Below are 18,928 nucleotides of genomic sequence, written 5' to 3'. Positions count from 1 at the left end.
AATATTGGGGGGGATATTAATTTACCCCTTTCCATCCGTCTGTCCGTCCGTTCGTCCGTCCGTCCAGATTAGGATACATTGTTTGTCCGGCTATCTCCTCCTACAGTTTTGGAGGTACAACTTTAATATTATGTAGGATGTTCATACACATAATGAAGGTGTGCATGGCCACAGGATTTTGATTTTTTTCAAATATTTGGAAAATGACAGGTAGTTGAACTTAGTGATATTTTTTGGTAATAGCTGCATAAAGAGATCATGGTTTGTCCGGCTATCTCCTCCTGCAGTTACTATATCATACATAGTGTTAAATTAATAATTTGCTATGGTCAGGGGGGGGGGGTCATCATTTGTGTCTTACAGACAGTGTAACAATTTCAAGTTGTATGCCATCATCTCTGTTTGTCAAATCTAAAAATATGTGGAACTATATTCATGCATATGGCAGAGCAGAAAAAAGGGGGGGGCATTGTCCATGTCTAGTTTTAATATTGATTCATTTGTGTGTTTTGGAGTTTAGTGTGGAGTCCATTTTGCTGAATTAGTATACATTAAATTGTTTCATATAATTCATCCACTTCATTTGAACTTGAAGACCCATTGGTGACCTTGGGCTGTTTTCTTCACATTCCCTGTTTCCATTCTCTTTTCTCGTAATTACAGTTCTAGAATTTACAGTCAGGTGTAACACCATTTTCCTATTTTTGGTCATGACTTAGGGATGCTCAAGTGCAGCATTAAACAATTGTATAAAGCTAAATATTTCAGAAGACTGAAAAGCTAGACAATCCATTTTAGTATGAAGATGACTTATGGTCTGAAGTTTCCAACAAGAATATTACACTTGTCCTTGACCTTATTTTCGTGGTTCAATGACTTAATAAAGACAACATTAAGGTTTCGAAGGATGATAAGGTCATGATTGTACAGAGTTTAAGTTGAAATGTAATGTCTTTAGGTTGATGAGGATGCTGGGATCCAATATTATGGGAAAGTGAACTGAAAGTATGAAGCATACCACTAGAAAATACCAGTCTACAACCCTCATATTTTAGTATTAAAAGAAGAGAATGCACATTAAATTATTTTTTTTTTAACCATTTAGAAATTATTTCATTTTAATTTTTTTTTTTTTCAGTAAAAATTAAACTCAGCATTTGTAAATTTCAGGAATCACAAGCATCACAAATGGAGGCTAATTGTATAGGGGACAGTATTGACTTAGATGATGACTCGATGATTGAAATTCCAAGTACGGTAGAGAGGGGAGAGAACCCAGAGACAGCTTCTGCAAGACTAGATGAACATATTGGATGGGATCGGAAGATAGAGTACTTGCTTGCTTGTTGTGGTTTTGTTACCAGTTTTGAAACAATAGTCAAATTTCCGTATTTGTCTCTAAAATATGGTGGCGGTAAGTAAGAAAAATACATTTGCAGATGATTGTGAGAATTACAGGTATCAACAAAATGCAAGCTAAGCAGTTTTAATGCAGCATAATTAAAGATCAAGTGTAAAGTCTTTTTGATATGAAATTGAAGTATGACTGATCATATGAGAAGAACCATTTAAAATATCCATGAAATCACATGTCGATGAATTTTTACAACTAAATTTTACTTGCTTTGCCAAGGGCGGAAGCAGGTCCAGTAACTGCTCAACTCCATTGTCTGTTCGTCTGTCTCTTCATATTTGTCTGAAAGAAAACAATTGTCCAAGTTTTCATGGCTCATATTGAAGGGAATGATTTAATATTTGGTCTGCAGCTTGATAAGGTTGAGTTGTAGCAAGTAAGCATTTTTTACATCTGCCATGTAGCCATTTCCTGTTTGCTGATAGTTTGAAATTTTACAACACTAATTGTTCAAGAACATTTTAGTCAAAGTTTTCTTGGCTTCAATGAAAGGGAATTATTTGAATATTTGGTCTGCAGCTTGATGATGTAGAGTTAGATCGAGTAAGCAGTTTTTTACATCCTCAGTGTAGTCACTTCCTGTTTGCCGATAGTTTGAAAGTAAGGAACATGTAATTCAATGGTTTTTGTTGTTTGCTGTCTGTCATATCTGTGCTTTGTTTATTGTTTTATCATGCCAATGGTTTTCTTGTTTGAATTGTTTACATTTTGACATGTCTGGGCCTTTATTAAATAACTATGGGAAATGGGTTTTGCTAATTATTGAATAAAGTGACCTGCTGGCCCTAATTGCTTCATACTACAACCACGTCATTTGGTTGATAGTTGCTTCATTGGCATTTATGCCATATCTCATTATATTTATATAAGCTATTTAGTTCAGTATAATTATACAATTTTGTTCTTCATAAAATGTTGATATACAAAGTTATTAAATCTAGCGGACCTTAGGGAAAATAGCCTTCCTCTATTTAATAATTATGGATATTAACTATTGATGAAGGCCATAATTATATGATGTCACAGATTTTTAAAGACACATAGAGTTGATGATGTGTATTTGAACATTGGAAACTTGAAAAGTATTCAGTCTATATTTGTAGATTATTGACATGAAATGCAATACAGGAAAATAATTTAGTATACACAAAGAAAAAAAAGAAAAAAGAAATTGTACTTAATTAATATAATTCTTTCCAATGTAACCAAAAAGATTTAGCTCACTATAGGTGAGCTATTGCCATCACTTCTCATTTGTCAACACTCATACACTCACAAACTTCTCAGATTTCTACTCCAAAGCTTACTTGTCAATGCTGTTTTTATTTTTGTTCTTTCTTAAAATGTTATATTTTTATCTCAATATATTTATGATAGCAGTACAGGTTCTCTATGGTTATGGTAAGGGCAATAGGAGTAGTTCAGAAAATAACAGATCTTACAAATTTGGGATATAAAGGAATATTGTGCCTTGTAAATATCCTAAATGAGTCTTGAGACTGTAATATGAACATATTTGTAGAACTTTTTCTGGCATCTTAAATCTTTACTTATAACAAAATTTCTTACTATATTATAATTTCTATTTATTTACATTCCATGCAGATAATTTTTTTTAAATTTTGGGATGTAAAAAAGCTATCAACATCATATTATTAAGCTAATCCGAGTCAGACATTTACTTAATCCTGAAGAAAAGTCATTATATCCAAATGAAAACAATTCTTTTGGGTATTTAACTTTGAAATTGATATTCTCTGCATATGATAATTTATAATCTAAATCATTCATTAAAATTGGTAGAAAATTTCTTTTTTCGTGAATCAAATATGTTCAAAATGTAATTACAGTTTAAAAAAAAAAGTAAGAATCAATCTAAATTCAATGTCTTGGGACAGGAATAAAAAAAAAAATCAGTAAACTTTGAAATCTACATGTTTTAAATTCTTCTGAACTGATAACAGTTTGAATATTTCATGACTTAGAAGAGTTTTTATGTGATCTACTCAGAAATGAATATTATATAGTTTTTGTATTTATTTAAATTTTGTTGACAAATATGCATTTTAAATAGAGAACTGCAAACATTTAGAATTTTAGTTTTTTGAATTACACTTTTTAGACCGTCTTTACACTTGTACAACATTGAACCTATTTTTATTTGAATGGATCTTAAAAGACCAGTTTGTGTTCAATTTTTTCAAGCAAGATCGATCTTGATCAGTATTTTTAGATCCAGTTCATTTACACTGCAATATAAAAGGAAATTGGTCTTAGTAGTCAAACAATCATAAAAATAGAATATGATAACATGAATATTTCTTTATTACGAAATTGGGGATCCTGTATTAAATCACATGCATATGTCTATATATCAGTATTGTTAAATTTATTGACATTATTTGTCAACACGATTTTATGACATCATCTTCATATATTATCATCTTATATTAGTACCGTTGTGCAAATCTTTAGACTTATATATATGGTGTACAAAAAATCTTTGCACCTTTGTTTGCGGTATACCATCTTTGCTGCAAGTTTATTCTTTTCTGTTTGGTATTAAATTTATAGTTAAGATCCATTTATTACACCTTGTGATCCGTTTATTTGGCAATCGCCAATGGCAGTCAGCAGGATTTAAGAACATTTGTTGTTCGACCTGTTAGTCAAATGCGTTTTGTTAAAATATACTTTTTCACTTTTTTGGTCTTTTGGAAAATGTTGTTTGTGCTGTATTTAGACCCCTCTAACAAGAAATTTGTTTTGCATGCACACGTATAAAAATTGCGGTTTTTATCCAACGCAATCATAGGTTTGAATGTTGTTTTCAATTTAGACTTGTTTATATTTTTTCGTTTCAGCTTGTATTATATTTGCCTTCGGGTTTAAATGATCCGTTCATCCTATTTTGACTCCTGAAAATTCAAGAGTCTATTCTAAATTGAGGTAAATTATGTGGCCTTCCAATAACCGTTCGATTCCTAACATCACTGAAGAGACATTAATTGTCGAAATCCGGATATGGTGTACAAAAAATCTTTGCACCTTTGTTTGCCGTATACCATCTTTGCCGCAAGTTTATTCTTTTCTGTTTGGTATTAAATTTATAGTTAAGATCCATTTATTACACCTTGTGATCCGTTTATTTGGCAATCGCCAATGGCAGTCAGCAGGATTTAAGAACATTTGTTGTTTGACCTGTTAGTCAAATGCGTTTTGTTAAAATATACTTTTTCACTTTATTTGGTCTTTTGGAAAATGTTGTTTGTGCTGTATTTAGACCCCTCTAACAAGAAATTTGTTTTGCATGCACACGTATAAAAATTGCGGTTTTTATCCAACGCAATCATAGGTTTGAATGTTGTTTTCAATTTAGACTTGTATATATATATATATATATATTCTTTTAAATTTCCAGGTGGTCCTGGACATTTTGGTCTCTCCAGGATTCTCCTCTTGTCCCATCCATTGTTTTTAAACGTGTATTTTTTCCTAATTGAACGTTCTCAGAATTATTTTCATTTTTAAATATATCCCTTTCACTTATGAAAAGTTCTAAAAATCTATCACCTTGTTTATACTTGAAAAAAAATCAATTTAAAAAAGATAGTTCTTTATAAAACTACCTCTAGAAGTAGACTTAAGTCCGATAGTAGATCAATCTTTCCATGGATCTTTTTTAAATCTCTATCTGGAAAAATTGAAGTGTTACTAGGGTCTTAAACTTAATATTCTACTAAATCCATTATTACAAGTTATTCCTCAACTACAAAAGGCAAAAATACCTCCAAATTTATTAGATATTTGAATACATCCAAAAATAGAAATGAAAAAAAAACGGATGCTAAAGACTGCCCAGGCAAAGGTTAATTAATATACTAAGTTAAAACTGGTAAAGTCTTTTTGCAAACACTTTCAATAGTTAGCCAACAAACACTTTAACTTAATACAGAAAATACAAAGCACTGTTCTTTTGTTTTTAATTTTTACATGTGCATGTAGTGATTTTTTGTCATGAACTGATCGATGCACCATATAATTTCTTTTCCATTATACAGACCATCAAAGGCCTCTATATTAATTTCAATGTACTTGAATCATTTGATATGGAAAATTAAGTTGAAATTAGATGTTACCAAAGATAAATGCACTCTTAAATTAATTTTAAAACCATGTTTTTCCTGAAATTAAGTACTATGGGAGTACATGCAAGGCATAGGAGACAATTCAGGCATATAAATTATGAAAAAAGAACTATAGGCTGAATTTACAAAAGACTGGCAACATTCTCCTGTGATTAGTGGGAAACCATCATGGTATATCAAATGGACAACAACAATTTCCTGTTCTTTATTGAAATTATACATCGATTAGTAAATTAATTTACAACTTTGTGTTATATGCATTGTGCGGAGTATAACAATCTTTTTTATTAGAAAATCTTCCTCACCTTTATTTCATTGACTGAAATCAATTTTTGACATCTGAGTTCGTTTCTTAGATACTGTTGGTCTCATAATAACCATATCTTTTTATAAGAATACATCTAGTTAAGTCAAACATGAGACTTTACTAAAAGTTGGTCAATATAATGTAGGTCAACTATGAAAAAGAAATATCAAAAAGTTATATTACATAACTATGCAAACTTATTTTTATAGGAATAAGGATAATTCTGATATTTCTCCCTTTGAGGACCACATTAGATAACTTGCCTATCTTATAGTTTTTCTTACTGTAGCTTCAAAATAAAAAATGATATACATTAAAAATATTCTTGGTATGTTGATATAAGATAAAGAGATGTGGAATGACTTCTAATAAGACAAATATCCAAAAGAGTCCAGATCAAGCGGAATTTAGCAACTATATATCATCATACTGCACTCAACAATGAGCAAAACCCATATTCTATAGTAAGCTATAAAAGTCTAAACAATCCAAACAAACAAACAAAAAACAGCTTGATATATGACAAAACAAGTAATGAAAAAAAAAAAAGATATGGCAAACAGCAACCAATGAAAACCACTGAATTACAGGCCCCTTTAACTTTGGACATGCAAATATAGAGTGGGGAGGGTTGAACATGTTTGTAGGCTCTCACCCCTCCCCTTATTACTTTGGGTGGTATAATTTTTTGGACTTGGATAGTAGAATGCATGTTTTTGAGGGATATGTAAGGTACAAGTGGACACTCAACAGTCATTGGTCTGTCTATATTTTTCTTCCTCTTCAGTATCTTTTCTTTTATGATATATTTACTGTAAAACAACTCAATTTTTTGGATAGTTCATTTTGTGTCCCTTCCCATCCAACTTGGCTGCAATTTATTTTCATGATTTTCTAATTTTCTTTCTGTATTTATATAAGAGAAGATCCAAGTTATAGATTTTCACAAAAGAATACTTTCACATAATTTTTCGCCACAAAAAAAAATCTCTTGTAATATTAAGTTGGTTTACAGTGCAGAAGTCATCTTTAATATGATTCTGAAAAAATAAATTCTTGCATTTGAAATTTATCATGAAAATGTTCTTTTTATTTTAGGTGTTTTCTTTGTGGTTTATTTGGTCCTGATGTTGGTGTTTGGATTTCCCCTTTTATATATAGAAATGATTCTAGGACAATATGCTAGAGGTGGACCAATTACAGCATGGGGTGTTGTCCCATTAATGAAAGGTAACTCTTCCTATAGTTTTACATTTGAATATCTTGAACAGGTGGTTGGAGTTTAGAGAATTGGTAGATATGTATGCTTATTTTCCAATCACTCATCCATATTCATCATTTATGAATATGAACCTGCTATGTACTTCTTCTACACACTGTTCCAGATTTTTAATGTGGTAGCTTACGAGGTTCTTGGGTAACATCAAGCTAACATAAACTGACCAATCTTAATTTTTATGCCCCCATGACAAAATGTCGAGGGGAATATTATTTTACCCCTGTCCGTCCGTCCGTCTGACTTTGGATATATTGTTTGTCCGGCTATCTCCTCCTACAGTTTTGTAGGTACAGCTTTAATATTTTGTAGGATGTTCATCCACATAATGAAGGTGTGCATGGCCACAGGATTTTGATTTCTTTTAAATATTCTGAAAATGACAGGTAGTTGGACTTAGTCATTTTTTTTTGTACAAGCTGCATAAAGAGATCATGGTTTGTCTGGCTATCTCCTCCTACAGTTTTGGAGATACAGCTTTAATATTTTGTAGGATGTTCAAACACATTATGGAGGCGTGCTTGGCCACAGGATTTTGATTTTTTTTCAAATATTCTGAAAATGACAGGTAGTTGGTCAGGCGGGGCATCATTTGTGTCTTACAGACAGCATAACAATTTCAAGTTGTATGCCAACATCACTGTTTGTCAAATCTAAAATATGTGGAACTATACTTATGCATATGGCAGAGCAGAAAAGGGGGGGAGGCATTGTCCATATCTAGTTCTTGATAAAATAGTAGCACACAACGGTCAGGGGGGAGGCATTGTCCATATCTAGTTCTTGATAAAATAGTAGCACACAATGGTTAGTATGGTCTGTCAGTATTATTTTATTGTTTAGCAATTCTTTATTTTTAGACCATTATTCTCTTTTCGGTAAATCATCCCCAGTTTCCAAATCTTATTATTTCTAAAAAGCCTACTCCGTCTTCAACTTATAGTAACATGTAGGTATAAAATAAGAGTATATTTTCCTTGATTATAAAAGTATTATATTATTTTCCAGGTATAGGAGTATGTATGGTGTGTGTGTCAGGAGCCATGAGTTTTTGTTGTAACATGACATCAGTATGGTCTTTGTACATGTTTTTCATATCAATTTGTTCAGATCAGTCGTGGAATTGCACATATCAAGGTACTTATGCTTTTAACAGTTAATAACACAACTAATAGTAAATTAGCTAAATTTGGTTTAATTTGTGACCAAGTTTCCTCTAAAAGATAGGCATGAATAATTTCATTAAAGAAATTTTAATGCTCAAATTTCATTACAAAAACAGACAGTAGAACAGAGTGTTGTCAGATCCTTGTAAGCAAAGCTTGATTTGGACACAGGATCTGTATTATTGCATTTTGTGCCTTATTCCTGACTCAATTAGAGGTAATATCTCCTTCATTGTGAAGCCAGTTGAAATGATTGAAATGGTACAGTATTACCAATTTGACATTACTGATGTACTTCACCCTTATAGGAGTTACTGCCCTTAATAGAAACACTTGGCAGACAGTGGCAATCTTTGAAATTACTTGCCCATTTTTAGCTCACCTGGCCCGAAGGGCCAAGTGAGCTTTTCTCATCACTTGGCGTCCGTTGTACGTCGTAGTTAGCTTTTTACAAAAATCTTCTCCTCTAAAACCACTAGGCCAAATTTAACCAAACTTGGCCACAATCATCATTAGGGTATCTAGTTTTAAAAATGTGTCCGATGACCCCGCCAACCAACCAAGATGGCCGCCATGGCTAAAAATAGAACATAGGGGTAAAATGTAGATTTTGGCTTATATCTCTGAAACCAAAGCATTTAGAGTAAATCTGACATCGGGTAAAACTGATTATCATGTCAAGATCTATCTGCCCTGAAATTTTCAGACAAATCTGACAACCTGTTGTTGGGTTGCTGCCCCTGAATTGGTAATTTTAAGGAAATTTTGCCGTTTTTGGTGATTATCTTGAATATTATTATAGATAGAGATAAACTGTAAACAGCAATAATGTTCAGCAAAGTAAGATCTACAAATAAGTTGCCAAGACCAAAATTGTCAGTCGACCCCTTTAGGAGTTATTGCCCTTAATAGTCAATTTTTAACAATTTTTTGTAAATTTTTGTAATCTTTTACAAAAATCTTCTTCTCTGAAACTACTGAGACAAATTTAACCATACTTGGCCATAATCATTATTAGGGTATCTAGTTTAAAAAATTTGGTCGATGACCCCGCCTTCCAACCATCATGGCCTACTTGGTTGAAAATAGAACATAGGGGTAAAATGCAGTTTTTGGTTTATATCTCTGAAACTAAAGCATTTAGAGCAAATCTGACAGGTGGCAACTATGTTTATCAGATTTTGATTTATCTGCCCTGAAATTTTCAGACGAATCCGACGACCTGTTGTTGGGTTGCTGCCCCTGAGTTAGTAATTTTACAAAAATTTTGCAGTTTTTTGTTATTATCTTAGATATCATTATAATATCTAATATCTAATACTATTAATTATGATTTTAACCTTATTTTACATGATTTCCAAAGCATCAGTAAATACAGGTGAGCGACACAGGCTCTTGAGAGCCTCTAGTTCTTTAATCTTCTCCTTAAACCACCAGGCAAACTATTTTTAAACTTTAGAGAATTGATAAAAACAAAGCCATTTTGTAGTTAAACCTGTCAGAAGTTATGTTTTCTTAAGCCAAAAAGGAGTAAAACTGCTAGGAGACTCATTCCTTCTCCTCTAAGCCTCCAGGTTGTTATATGATAAAGGTAAGTAGACAAGTGCTTTCAGATGCACAAAATGTATAAAGTGTTATTAACATTATAGACGTTCGTCTATCACGCATTTAATTAAAAAAACTTGATATTAAGGTGGCATTGAAATACTAGCTCTTGGACATAAAGATTTGACTGTCGAGATTTGGTACCTTTCTATTGTATTTGTTAACCAGCATGACTTCTAAGTTTTACTCATGATTTATTGTTTTATTTTCAGGATGTTCACACAATACTAGTATTTATTTAGTCAATAGTACAGATAGTACAGACCCATCATTGCAGCATTCTACATATTTCTAGTAAGTTTTGTAACTGAAAAATATAAATTCAGATTAAAAAGTATAATACCATTTTAATATTACAAAGACGGATATTTATAATTCAAAATGTACTATTTTGATTGTTGAAACACACAACTGTAAAACTTGTAGTTAATAATTTTACTTTTGTCTCACCTGTGACATAACTGGCTAAATGTGAAACATAGGGATACTAATGTGGCAGCAAGGACCTTAACTATTTCTAGAAATATTTATATTTCAGAAGGTAGAAAACCTGGATATTTTAACCTGGTGACTTTGATCTTTGACCTCAAGGTCAAAATACATTGATTTCATTTTAACATTTTCCTGTCTGCAACATAACTTTTTTCTCCTTTGACATAGCTAGGCTTTTTATGTTTGACACATGTTTGACACATGGGTGCAGCACCTCAATATGATGTGTCAATAACCATGGAAAATGATCATGGCCTTTTGTCTCCCTCACTTCAGAGTATTGAAAAAGTGAGGCTGAAGATATCACAGGGATATTCAAACTCTTAAGTCAAAATGAACTGACAATGCCTCGGAAAAAAAACGAAAAACTACCAACAGTCTATAAAACACAACATAGAAAACTAAAGACTGAGCAACAAGAACAGTTTACACCATTGGTTTTGAGCAACTATTTGGAAAAGAAAGTGTCACTGTTTTGTTTTCATCACTATCATGATAAATTATAATACTTTTATTGATTAATCATGTATTTTCAGTAATTCAGTATTAAACATATCAAATGGTATAGAGAGTTTGGGAGATGTTCAGTGGCGTTTACTGTTGGTGTTGATCCTGTGTTGGACCTTAGTCTACTTTGTTATCATTAGAGGTCCACAGTCCATAGGAAAGGTCAGTATTGGATCATAACACACAGTTATATAAGAAGTCCATGGTTCTTAAAAACAGATATGAATATAAAGAGATGTGGGTTATACATTTATGCCAATGAGACAGCAACCCAAAGTGACAAAAATCAAAAGATGCAGAGATCCAACATACAAGAATTGAAAGATGTTTCTTCATTTTGTCGACATGTCAAATTCAGATTGTCACCTTGTGTTGGAAATTAGTATACAAAGCCAATATGGCATTAATGGATTAGAAATTAGGATAAACAAAAATCTGAATTTATTTCATTAAGGTCAGAACTTGATATGTGTCTTTTATGCTGAGAACCAATATGGCTTAGGAAGTATCACTGAAAATAGCAAAAATTTAGTTGTCATGTCAAAACTGAATAGCTCAGCAAATACTCAAGTTTCTATCATCATGGTTAATGATAATCTATTGATTTTGTGTTGTTTATTATTTTTCTGATATCTTTGTATTATGGGTATAGATATTAAGTTTCATTGTATTACATTGTAAGGAATTTATAAGGTGATAATTATATAGGTTATATATATACGTGGGTGTATATATTCATAACTATTTGACATATGTATTTTTCTTATTCTTCGTAAATTGATACTTTTCCTGAATGGCTGATTATTTACTTTATAGTCAATATGTTGTTTGCTTGATGTTCTTTAGTGGTCAAAATTCAATTATGACGTCAAATTTTCTTGCTTTGCTCAATCTTTGCTACTTTGACATCATGAAAAAGGTAACAATGCCTGATGACGTCACATGAATATAACACAATCTTTGCAAATCATTGAAAAAGAAAGATAGTTTGCCTAAATATTGCCTTAAAATCATTAGAGAAACAGTTAGCTGTAATATTATATTTCTCTCCTCCCGACATTAAGATTTTAAATATTAAATTCATATTTTCAATTTGAAAATTTAGCTGACTAGAGGAGAAATATTGTATGGTATTGCACTCACTGCAGTGGTATAAACTATAGATATCAAATAATACTGCAAAAATACTAATTTAACCAATTTGGTGTCTTGAGAGAAAAATGTATGATGCCACTGTGCAAAATTCGTTGATATATATCAAATCTATAGGACAAGTGTCCCAAAACCCAAAAACCTGTGGTCAAGGATTGCAGAATCCCCAAATTGCCATGAAGTCTATTTCATGTTGGTCAGTTTAGTTAATGGAAAACTTTAATTAGCTGAAGTTATGTCTGAAATTTTTTAATTGACATTGGCTTCTAAACAATAATTGTTCTCTCAATTAGATGAAAAATTACCCCTTTTTCTCCATTCTTTATATTTTAGTTACCCCATTATCTTTACTTTCATTTTTTTTTTTTTTTTTTCTATATTCTTTATTTGTTTGCACATTTTTGGTAGTATTAGTTGTATATTCTCTATTCTGTAAACCCCAGCCAGACCCTCAGATATTGATTTCTTTTTACTGTCATATTTTTAATTTATCATGCCATAGAGAAAAAAAACTGTTATCAAAGAAATTAGAGTGTTTGAAGTTTTTTGAAGACTATTAATTAGTTTAAGAAGATAATGAAAAATCAATGTAATAACTTCTGAAGTGATTTACTACAGGAAATTAATTTTTCGTACCTTGTGAGAAGTTCATTATCAATTGAAGCCAGATTATGCTTGAGTGAATCTGATAGTGTGGTAAAGAAGGTTGATAAATGTTCTTATACAACAGAGATGATATTTTTACATTGAATTCAAACTGTTCAGATCTCAAACTGAAGAAATTCAAATCAAACAATTTTGTTCCCCCAAAAAATTCCACCAAATTTAAAAAGCATATTTTGATGTGATGATTCTTAAATGACAAAAAGTGATTGGATTGACAGTAACATTTTTGTTCTTTAGATTAGCACATTTTTGTGGTAAAAGTCCTATTTTGTCTAGCCTGCAACTTGAGAATGCAGATATATGGATGCTTATCTGACGCATCGGCAATGATGTAAACTATTTATATAAAGCTTTGTATTTCAGAAGGTAGAAGACCTGAATTCTTCATACCTTGTATGCAGATGCCTTATATTACCAAAAATCCATCTGTCATATATATGTCCATTGTCTATGACCTCATATTCATGGTTCATCGACTGCTTGAAAGAACTGTATAGTATTCTTGTCACCTTAATTGTCCCATGCATACCGGTAATTGTCCCCCGCGTAACGCGTTTCGGGGAACATGGAAATACCGGGCGTCCGTCTGTTTGTCCGTGTCGTCTTGTTACCGCTCTAATAGGTACAATTCTTGCCAGATTTTTATAAAACTTATACTCATATAAAGGTTCCTTTTAAGGTCTTACATGTCCGTCAGACAGGGTTCAACTGACCTCAACCTCATTTCATGAAACAGTGATCAATGAAAGCGTTATGTGATTAGGTCCGTTCCTCAGATAATGTAAGCAGTAGGTCAACTATATGTGGTGTATGGAATGATTGTAAGGTGTACATGTCAGTTTGGCAGATTTCATCTGACCTTGACCTCATTTTCACAGTTCATTGGTCAATGATAAGTTTTTTTGTGGTTTGGTCTGTGTTTCTAATACTTTAAGCAATAGGTAAACTTTAATAGGTAAACTTTTCTTAGTGTATGGAATGATTGGAAGGTGTTTATGTCTGTTTGGCAGGTATCATCTGTCGACCTCATTTTCATGGTTCATTGGTCAATGATAAGTTTTCAGTAGTTTGGGCCTCTTCTAAGATACTATAAGCAATATGTCAACTATATTTGGTGTATGGAATGATTGTAAGGTGTACATGTGTGTCTGCATGGTTGGTCTTACCTAGACATCATTTTCATGGTTCACTGGTTCCTTGTTAAGTCTGTTTCTTAGATACTATAAGCAATAGGTCAACTATATTTAGTGCTTGGAATGCTTGTAAGATGAACATGTCTGTCTGTCAGGATCATCTGACTGTAATCTCATTTCATGGTTTTTTGGTCAATATCAAGTTTTCATAGTTTGGTCTGTTTCTTATATGTTTAAACAGTAGGTCAACTAAATTTGGAGTAGGGAATGATTGTAAGGTCTACATGTCTGTCTGGCTTGTTTTATCTCACCGTGACCTCATTTTCATGGATCATTGATAATGTTAAGTTTATGTGATACTTGTAGTAAAACTTTATCTTGAGGACTATCAACATTAAATCAATCATGATCAGTAAAGCAAGCAAGACAAAAATTACACACTTTTCTGAATATAACATGCTGTTAACATTTGAAATAAGGGAATTGTGAATTTCACACGAAGGATGATATTGGTTTGGCCAAATTTTTCATCCCAATTAGAATCTGAAATTTTGAAATACATATGCAAATTTACAAATATTATATTGTATAAATTGGTATTGTTGTATAGTGTTGTAGGAGAGCAGGATTTGTGTCTAGCAATTGTACAAGCATCAAATTATTATATACTGTTTAAGGGCATACAGTTTTGTTCCTATGGTGAATTTTTTACAAAATTTATATACAAGCTATTTTTAACCTAGTCAATTTAAGTATGCAATAAAAAAATACCTTTTTGTGCTACTTTTAGAGATAAATGGGGTTGAAATTTTAGACATTTATGCAAAATTTCAGTTTCTTGGACATTTCTATCCTTTTGACTAACCTTCCTAACTTTCTTGTTTTAAGAGGTCAACAAAACTCATGCTATTTTTTTTGTAAAAACATTTGGAATAACTCTTTTTCATAAGTAGGCTCTAAATTTGTGTAGCAATTCTTTAGAAATAATCCATTTCTATTAAATTTTCATGAGTGTAGAAAAATTGGCATTTTTTCCTGTATATTTATCTTATTTAAAAAAAATCATCCGTGATATATGTGTTCATGAAAATTGGTACTAATAATCTTCATACATAATCAATCTAGTCATTTTAACTAGAGGGGTCCATGTACTCCTTTTTAAGCTAGTGATTAAAATCAGTCAAAAAATCCATCTTTTCCAAATATGTCACATTTTGATTGGCGTAAAAGAACAGTTAAAGCCACGTCATTACTTCCCCTGTAACTGTACATAATTATATATTATAAGCCTTTAACATCTTGTGTTGTTGAACATTGAGCATATTTTATTGAAATCTGTACTGGTTTCATGGATTATTCAATAACAAGACTCTTGAAAGCTGATTAATTTTACATTTCTTCTTTTTTCAGACTGTTTATATATCATTTCCAATTCCTGTGACATTTTTGATAACTATATTAGTGAGAACGTGTTTTGAGGAGGGTGCAGTAACAGGCATTAAAGTATTCCTTAATTTGAACTGGGAAGCTCTAGGTAAACTACAGGTGACTATATTTATTATTATTTATATCAGTAAGACCAGCTTAAGGGGGCATATTGGCTGGCTGGATAGATGGATGGCTGTTTAACATCCAGTGGCATATTAAATGCCATATTCAGGACAAGAACATGTTAACATGATATGGATATGAACCAACTTGTACTAGACCGACATGCTAAGCCAGATTTTTATAGTACTAGTTCACAAGGTAACAGTCCGCAGGAAGATATGTCACCCTACCCAGACACATTATTCTGCATCCCAGCTGACCAATCTCTGCTCTTACTCCCTTAAACAGCATGCTTAGCAGAGAAGAAGCAAATACTGATTTTAAAGTCTTTGGTTTGAACAGTCCGGGGATCAAACCCACGACCTCCCACACTCGAGGCGAATAGTACTCTGTGACAGTTTGGTATTTAGCTGCATACACATGGTCTTAATGTAATATTTGCCAGTGGATAATGAGTTGCCATCAAGCAAGCATTTATAAAGGGTTGATTATTTTTCAAGTAATAACAAATCTTATTTTCTTATTGCACTAAATTCACACTGTGGATTTTTGTGGAACCTGCAACTTCTGTTGCAGAAAGCTCAACATAGGGATAGTGATCTGGTGGCAGCGTTAACTAACTACTTAAAAGCTTTATATTTTAGAAGCTATAAGACCTTGATGCTTCATACTTTATACATAGATGCCTTATGTTATGAAGTTTCCGTCTGTCATATGACCATTGTTCTTGACCTCATTTTCATGGTTCAGTGCATGATTACTTGAAAAAAAAGTGCAGATTTTTTTGTAATGTTAATTTCTCTCTTATTATGAGTAATATGATAACTATATTTAGTATGTGCGTATCTTGCAAGGTCCTAATGCCTGACAGTTTTCATCTGACCTTGACCTGATTTCATGGATCAGTGAACAAGGTTAAGTTTTCGTGGTCAAGTCCATATATCAGATACTATAAGCAATAGGTCTACTATATTTGGTGTATGAAATGATTGTAAGGTGTACATGTCTGTCTGGCATGGTTCATCTGACCTTGACCTCATTTTCATGGTTCATTTGTCAATGTTAAATTTTCCTGGTTAAGTTTGTTTCTTAGAAACTATAAGCAATAAGTCAACTATATTTGGTGTATGGAACGATTGTAAGGTGTACATTTATTTCCGGTTTGGTTTATCTGACCATGACCTCACTTTCTTGGATCATGTTAAGTTTATGGGCTACTAGTAAAGCTTTATATTTAGGACTTTCAACATAAGATCAATGATCAATAGAGCAGGCGAGACATTTCAGCGTGTGCACTGTTGTTTATTATTCATGGGGTACTAATTTTCATGCATTTTAACGAAATACAAGTTTCCTATAGGCTTGTATGCAGAATTTGTGAAAACCGCAAAATACAATATTCACGAAAATATAAATTCCTGAAAACCACAAAATACAATATTCACAAAAATATAAATTCCTGAATCCACGAAAATTGGTAGAAATGAAAATAAAGGAATCCACACTTCTAAATATAGAAAAACCTCAGAAAAACAATGTTTTAAAGGAAATTTGGTGGATATTGTTATCATATTTAACTTTTAACAAGAGATATTTTACTATCAAGCTAAAATCACAAGATACATTCAACAACAAAATCTGATTTGTCATCCAAAAAACATAAACTTCTCTGGTAAGTCTTAAGTCTTTTAGAAGACACTGCAGTAATAAAGACATAGTGACAAAATGCTATTACTATTGTAGTGAAATTCAATTGAAGTCTTTTTTTTACTGTATTCTGTGAAAGTGTGAAGTTTGCAATTATTACCAGTGTTTATTTGACAACTGTGTTACAGTACATGCCATAGATTAATCTAGACATATCTGATAATCATACATGTTACAGTACATAGTACATGTACTTTTCATACCTCAGATTTTAATTAGGAGATAAGTGGTATAAATATCTGCAATTTTTCTTTCGGATTTTTTTTAATCTTATTGAGACACAAAATAGCAATATTACTGGTATGAACATCATAAATCCTGGAAGCAATTATCCTTATTTACATTTGAAGGTCATAGGAAATAAGGAAGCATTCAAAAAGTTTAATGCCAAAGGATTATGACATTTAAGGAAAAGTTTATTTATTGTGGGAGGTAGATGTTGTAGGAAATTCTGTCTAATTTATAGAATTAACAGTTTTTATTTAAAATGTAGATACGTTTGTTTTTATTTGCTAAAGTCATAAGGACTTTTAAGTAAAAATATAAGCCATAAAATTTCAGGTCTTATGAATTTATCCTTAATTACATGATTATATATACAAAAAATATGATTTTGCAAATTTACTAACAAAATACAGTGTTAACTTTTGTTATATAAATTCATTGTAGATATGGGTTGATGCAGGACAGTTAATGGTTACCTCCCTTGGTATTGGAACAGGATGCATTACATTAATGTCAGGATACTCACACTTCCACAGTCATTGTTTCAGGTATATTACCTCCCCTGGTGACTTACTTTGGAGTAGACCAGAATGGTCTTAATGTCAGGGTACTCAAATCTCAACAAAAGATTTAGATATCATGAAAAAATGGAATCATCAATTTCAAAACAAAATACAAAAAATGATAAAATAAAAAAAAATCTGCGGGAAAATATATGATCATATTTGTATTTTTGTAATTTTACTAAACAAATCAGAACATGTCAAACAGTTTTTAGCTTTTATAACAATATTGTAACCTTTGTTTTGAAATTTGTCTCAAGTGTGTTTATCAATACACATATTGTTCCATTTGAAATATGTAAAAAATACCTTTATTTTGCATCATTACTGGTATTTGAAATTTTCCTGTTTTAGAATAGCAAAATTTTCTCTGACATGTAAGGTATGCTTTGGTCTGGCTGCAACAGTAAACGAACAGAATTTGATTTTATTCCTGACTTTTTTAATAACTTTTTAGCTCACCTGACCTGAAAGGTCAAGTGAGCTTTTCTCATCACTTTGCGTCCGTCGTCCGTCGTCCTGCGTCCGTCGTCCGTCGTCCGTCGTCCGTAAACTTTTACAAAAATCTTCTCCTCTGAAACTACTGGGCCAAATTTTACCAAACTTGGCCACAATCATCATTGGGGTATCTAGTTTTAAACATGGGGTAAAATTGTTCATCAGGTCAAGATCTATCTGCCCTGAAATTTTCAGATGAATCGGACAACCCGTTATTGGTAATAATGTTCAGCAAAGTAAGATTTACAAATAAGTCAATATAACCGAAATGGTCAGTTGACCCCTTTAGGAGAAATTGCCCTTTATAGTCAATTTTTAAGCATTTTTCGTAAATCTTAGTAATCTTTTACAAAAATCTTCTCCTCTGAAACAACTGGGCCAAATTAAACCAAACTTGGCCACAATCATCATTGGGGTATCTAGTTTAAAAAATGTGTGGCGTGACCCGGCCAACCAACCAAGATGGCCGCCACAGCTAAAAATAAAACATAGGGGTAAAATGCAGTTTTTGGCTTATA

General features: G+C 32.1%; 1 protein-coding gene across 1 annotated transcript in view; it reads left to right on the top strand.

The window, feature by feature from the left end:
* LOC127716709 (uncharacterized) overlaps positions 1-18,928 on the top strand; it is a 112,682-nt gene that overhangs the window by 40,076 nt on the left and 53,678 nt on the right. The window contains exons 2-8 of the mRNA XM_052222959.1: positions 1,171-1,414; positions 6,968-7,099; positions 8,154-8,282; positions 10,129-10,210; positions 10,945-11,077; positions 15,277-15,411; positions 17,794-17,897. Of these exons, the coding sequence (XP_052078919.1) occupies positions 1,171-1,414; positions 6,968-7,099; positions 8,154-8,282; positions 10,129-10,210; positions 10,945-11,077; positions 15,277-15,411; positions 17,794-17,897 (959 nt within the window). The remainder of the gene's footprint in view (positions 1-1,170; positions 1,415-6,967; positions 7,100-8,153; positions 8,283-10,128; positions 10,211-10,944; positions 11,078-15,276; positions 15,412-17,793; positions 17,898-18,928) is intronic.

Source organism: Mytilus californianus, unplaced genomic scaffold, assembly GCF_021869535.1.
Source record: "Mytilus californianus isolate M0D057914Y unplaced genomic scaffold, xbMytCali1.0.p SCAF_9, whole genome shotgun sequence".
NCBI classification, from domain to species: domain Eukaryota; kingdom Metazoa; phylum Mollusca; class Bivalvia; order Mytilida; family Mytilidae; genus Mytilus; species Mytilus californianus.
This window is presented reverse-complemented; position numbering and strand designations above follow the sequence as displayed.